The following is a 6,372-nucleotide window of genomic DNA, read 5'->3' on the forward strand; positions in this document are numbered from 1 at the left end:
CAGTGGAAAAGAGAAAACAAATGACAAAAGGTTGAGACTTGATTACGTGTCTCTTTCCTGCCTTTCTTAAACTTGCTTAATACATAAAGGAACTTACATAGTAAATGCACAACAACTTCTTGACTTTTTTCACCTACTTCACTAAACACGCATCTCCTCAAACTTGTTGCTTGCCACAGACTTTGTGAGAATATTTGCCTTCTGTTCCTTGTTGCTCACATGCGTGACTTTTATATCTCCATTTTCAACACACTCACATATGAAATGAAACCATCCAACACCACTGGACTAACTTTCTTTCTTGTTAATTTACTATGCAAGTGACGCATCCATATCCCTTGGCACGTTGCACTTGTCTCTGCCATGAATTCTGCTTCACATGAGGAAAGAGCTACACTCATCTGTTCTTGTGACGCCCAAGTAACCAGATTTTCATTGAGATAGAATGTCATTCTTGATGTGTTGCGTCTGTCATTTACGTCCATTGCAAGATCACTGTCAGTGTATCTGGTTACAATATCTTCTCCACTCCCCCTGGTGTAGGTTAAGCCATAGTCAATGGTTCCTTTGATATATCTCCGAATGTGTTTCACTTCTTGTAGATGCTTGACTGTGGGTCTCTCCATGAATTAACTTACTATCCTAACAACATAAGAGATGTCGGTTTGAGTGTGTGTAAGATACATTAAACCTCCAATGATGTTCCTATATTCTGTGGGATTTACTGGGTCTCCCTCTTCATCCTTCGCAAGCTTTAACTTGAGTTCCATTGGGTACTTGCATGACTTTCACTCAACCATGCTTGCCTTTTCTAGGACATTTTTCGCATAAGCTGTTTGCTTTAGAGTAATGCCATCTTTTTGTTGACCCGCTTCAATACCCAGGTAGTATGACAATGAGCCAAGGTCACTCATTTCAAACTTTTGTTGCATTTGTTATTTGAAGAGCTTCACTTCATTACTACAATTTCATGTAATAATAAGATCATCAACATACACCCCAACTATTAAGAGCTTATCATTCCTTTTTTGTTATGTAAACAACATATTCTTATGGGCATCTCTTAAAACCCAAACTTTTCAAACATTTATCCAAACAGGAATTCCAAGTTGTAGGAGCTTGACGAAGCATATACAAATCTTTTGACAGCTTGTATACTTTTCCCGGTTCATTATGATTTACAAACCCCTCCGGTTGAGTGACGTAAACTTCTTCTTCCAAATCTCCATTTAGAAATGAAGATTTTACATCAAGGTGGTGCAAAATCCCTCCATTTTTACCTGCAAGAGCAAACAAAATACATACTGTTTCAAGTCGGGAAACGGGTGCGAAGACTTCATCAAAGTCTAACCTGAGTTTCTGAACGTAGCCCTTTGCTACTAACCTCGCCTTATGCTTCAACACTTTTGCTTCTGGGTCCTTTTTCAGTTTGTAAACCAACTTAAGACTAATAGATTTTCGACCTGGTGTGAGTTCAACCAGGTTTAAAGTTTATTTCTTTCAATGGCTTCTAGTTCACTCCTCATTGCATTTAGCCAATCAACATTCTCACTAGCCATGGAGTACGACAAAGGCTCCCCATTATCATGCATGAATAAAAATTCATCACACTCATGATAAATATCGTCCAATAAACGATACCGTTTCGGGGCTCCTCCTTCGAACGTTCAAAAATTTAAGACCAAAAGTTTTGTTTTCATAATAATAAAATCATCAATTAAACATGTTTATAAAACCATAAAGGAAAATCAGAGTATATCAATCAATCATCCCAAATACATTAGAGTCAAATAAGGCGGAAATCATGGTGTGTGTGCGATGCGATAATCCTGAGCTATTCCCTTTTTTATCCGGAAGTACCTAAAACATAAACTAAAAACCGTAAGCACGAAGCTTAGTGAGTTACCCAAAATACCGCATACCATACATATCTTTTAGCTCAACGTTGTGTCGTGTCTATTTCAACCCCGAGTCTATTTCACCCCCGACTCTATTTCAACTCATGCGTCAGCACAAGGCTATACCGAATCTATTTCAACCCCGTGTCTATTTCACCCCCGAGTCTATTTCAACTCATATGTCAGCACAAGGTTGTACTGGGTCTATTTCACCCCACATACATATAGCAAACAGGCACACATGCATACAACACATACAACATGAGTCACAAAGACTACAAGCACATAACACATCCTAGTGTCCTACAATATAGTGAGCAAACTCACCTCAGTCTGCTGTCAGTCAATCAAATGATCGGGTTGTTGAACTGGAAAGTACCCGCCCTAACCAATCAAATAAAACCCCAATTAATAATTAGGCCATAAGCTATATATGGGAATCTAGTTCATTTGTCCAACACTTATGGTAAAAGACCATTTTACCATTTCCTCACTTGGCCCAATATCCGAGGCCCATCCCAAAGGCACTAAAAGCCCAATAGTGGCCCAATTTCCTAAAGGTTACCCTAAAACCCAATATGGGCCCGATTCCAAAAAGGCCCAAAGTCTAACAATGGCCCAAAGTCCAAAAGGCTAATGGCCCAACAACGCCTAAAACCCCAATAGTCCAAAGGTGGCCCAAACCACAAAAACCCATGACCAGGCCCAGTACGCTGCGCGTACCAGGAGTATACCCATCGTACTAGGTGGCTTGCTTGATCGCAGGCTTAAATGCGTATGCCCAACGTACGCACCCCTTTAAGCATTTTTCCATTAAGCACTTAATGCTCACAATCAGACGTCCAAAATTCAGATCTAAGTCTTGTGGAATGTCTTAATCCATAAAGTCACTAACTTGGAGCCTTTGCATGGCTCAAATGAACCCAAACCCTAAATTTAGCATTATACTTTCACCGAATGGACATAAACACATGTATGGTTGATCCACAACCATCAAGATGATAACTTTATGGACTAAAGGCCTTTGAAACATCAAGAGAAGCAACTCCTAACTTCTAGAGTGGAAGATAACCCACTAGATTTCATTTGAAGGACCAAAAGTGGACAAAACTCCATAAAGACTAGATCAAAGCATATAATGAGCAAGTTCCAAACTCTATACCTGAATGAAGCTGGAAATGACGAGTGGAATCTTGATCTACAAGATCCCCTTTGATCAAAGCTCCTTCTTCAAGGTTCTTCTTCCTCAAGCTCACCAACACATACTAACACACACACACACAAAAGAGGGTCAAATATTCTCTAGAGGGGGTAGTGTTTCGAAATGCGGCTCAAAGGGTAATGAAGACTGAGAAATGAGAGGATCATAGGTCATAATGTTGTTTAAATAGGGTCCAAACCTTAAAATTTAGGGTTTGTCCCTTGGGTGCGTATGCCCAACATACTCATTCTTTTCCGAAAATGGAAATAATGCCCATAGGGACCAAATCTTCAAATTGTTTATACACTAAAGGTAAAAAATTAAAAATATCTTGAATCGGGTGTTACAATTCTCCCCCACTTGAATCAGACTTCGTCCTAGAAGTCCGCTGCCGCAAATAACTCTGGGTAATGCTCCCTCATCTCTTCCTCAAGCTCCAACATCCATTCAGAACCCTTTCGGTGTTCCCACTACACTTTCACCAATCCCACAACCTTGTTCCTCAAGGTTTTCGTTTTTCGGTCAAGGACCGTCATCGGTCTATCAATGTAATTCAGGCGCTCATCCACCTGAATATCCTCCAATGGAACCAGTGCATAATCATCAACCAAATACTTCCGCAATTCAGAGACGTGGAAAATGATGTGAATCTGACGGAGCTCCTCCAGCAGATCCAAATGATACACCACCCTGCCTACCCGAGCTAAAACCCTGAAAGGACCTATATACATGGGGCCCAATTTACGTTGTTTCCTGAATCGGATGACACCTTTCCAAGGTGATACCTACAGGAGTACCATGTCCCCAACTTGGAAATCCAAGTCTGACCGACGTCTATCCGCGTAACTCTTCTTCCAGCTCTGAGTTGTCTGAAGTCGATTGCGAACCTGCTGAATCATCTCCATCATCTTGATTACCACCTTGATACTCCCCATGACCCACTAACCGACCTCTCCCCAAGAAATTGGGGTCCTATAGTTCCTCCCATAAAGCATCTCAAAAGGAGGTCAATCAATGCTGGCGTGATAACTGTTGTGAAAATTCCGCCAAACGAAGATACGTATCCCAACTACCGCCAGAATCCAGAACGCACGCCCGTAGCATATCGTCCAAAGTTTGGATAGTCTGCTCACTTTGACGATCAATCTGCAGATGGAATGTTGTGCTGAAATGCAGATGAGTACCCAACTCCTAATGGAATCTCTTCCATAACCTGGAAGTAAATCGAACATCCCTATCAGAGACCATAGAAACTGGCACCCTATGACGTGCTACCACTTACCGAATGTAGATATCGACTAGCTTCTTCGCTGAAATACTCTCCTGAATCAGAATGAAATGCACGCTCTTGGTCAACCAATCCAAGATGACCCAAATCAAATCCACTCTGCGCGCCGTCCATGGACACTTCGAGATGAAATCCATAGTAATCTCTTCCCATTTCCAAAGGGGAACTTCCAAAGGATACATTTGGTCATGGGATCGTTGATGCTCGGCCTTGACTTTCCTGCAAGTCAAGCACTTCTCCACATACAAGACCACATCCCGCTTCATGCAAGGCCACCAATAGTCAGGGCGAAGATCTCTATACATCTTTGTTGCCCCAGGATAAATAGAGAATCTCGACTTGTGTGCCTCCTCCATCAATATTAGGCGCACACCAACCCAATACGGAACCCACACTCTCCAGTGAAGGGTTAATAATCCCCGGCTATCATAATCAAAGGAAGCCACCTGAACCACTATGCGCTCGCTCCTCCGGTCCTCTTCCTTCATAGCCTCGACTAGAGCATCTCGAATCTGCTCTAAAAGTGGGGTAATCATTGTCATCCTCAACTACACATCCCTAATCGGAGTCGCGACCGCCTTGCGGCTGAGAGAATCGGCCATCACATTGGCCTTCCCTGGGTGATAAAGGATCTCACAGTCATAATCCTTCACCACATCCAACCATCTACGCTGCATCATGTTAAAATTCGGCTGATCCATCAAATACCTCAGACTCTTGTGATCTGTGTAGATAGTACAACGGACCCCATAGAGGTAATGTCGCCACATCTTGAGGGAAAACACCACAACCCCCAACTCCAAATCATGTGTGGGATAATTTGCATCATGAGGCTTCAACTGCCTCGAAGCGTAAGTGATCAGATGACCCCGCTGCATCAATATTGCACCTAAAACCATCGGAATAAACCACAAAATCCTCAACGCCCTCCGATAGGGTTAGAATCGACGCCTCACACAATCTCTGTCTTAGGGTCTCAAAAGTTGCCTGCTGCTAGAACCCCAACTAAACGTGATAGTCTTCTTCGTCAATCGAGTCAAAGGAACCGCTATCTTGGAGAAATCCTGAATGAATCTTCGATAATAACCTGCCAGTCCAAGGAAACTCCGAATCTCAGATGGAGACCTCAGAACTTCCCACCTCATCACCGCCTCAACCTTGTCTGTATCAACCTGAATACCGTTCTGGTTGACAAGGTGCCCCATAAACTGCACCTCGCACAACCAGAACTCACACTTGGAGAACTTCACATACAATCTATCCCTCCTCGGAGTCTCTAATACCTCCCTTAGATGCTCCTCATTCTGCTCATCGGTGTTGGAATAGACCAAGATGTCATCAATAAACACAATCACTGAACGATCAACATAGGCCTGCATACGCGATTCATGAGGTCCATAAATGCGGTTAGAGCATTGGTAAGCCCGAAGGGCATCACCACAAACTTGTAATGACCATAAGGAGTCTGAAAGGTCATATTCTGCGTATCATCCTCTCTTACCCTCATCTAATGATAGCCTGAACGCATATCAATCTTGGAAAACCAAGATGCAACCTGAAGCTGGTCAAATAAATCGTCGATCTTTGGTAGTGGGTAACGGTCTTCACTGTTAGCTTATTCAGCTCCTAGTAATCAATACACATCCAATGCGACCCATCCTTATTCTTCACGAAAAAGATCGGCACTCTCCATGGCGAGCTACTCGGCCGAATAAATCCCTTATCTAACAGATCCTGCAATTGACTAGACAACTCTTGCATCTCTGGAGGTGCTAACCGATAAGGTGCCTTGGATATCAGAGCCACACCTGGAACCAAGTCAATCCAAAACTCCACCTACCTCTCCGGAGGCAATCCAGGAAAATCTTCCGGGAACACATCTGGATACCAAACAACCGGTACATCATTCATAGTCGCCTTACCCTCCTCCCTTGTATCCATCATATAGGCAACAAAATCCTGAACAACCATGTTGAAGATAACCT

General features: G+C 42.8%; 1 protein-coding gene across 1 annotated transcript; it reads right to left on the reverse strand.

Moving 5' to 3' along the window:
• Window positions 1-230: 230 nt before the first annotated feature.
• Window positions 231-626, reverse strand: LOC145157492 (secreted RxLR effector protein 161-like). Its single transcript, XM_079076524.1, has one exon. It carries the CDS (start codon window positions 624-626, stop codon window positions 231-233), a length of 396 nt encoding a protein of 131 aa, XP_078932650.1.
• Between the last annotated feature and the right edge of the window lie 5,746 nt (window positions 627-6,372).

This window comes from Lactuca virosa, chromosome 2, assembly GCF_052849685.1.
Source record: "Lactuca virosa cultivar CGN04683 chromosome 2, Lactuca_virosa_CGN04683_v6, whole genome shotgun sequence".
NCBI lineage: Eukaryota > Viridiplantae > Streptophyta > Magnoliopsida > Asterales > Asteraceae > Lactuca > Lactuca virosa.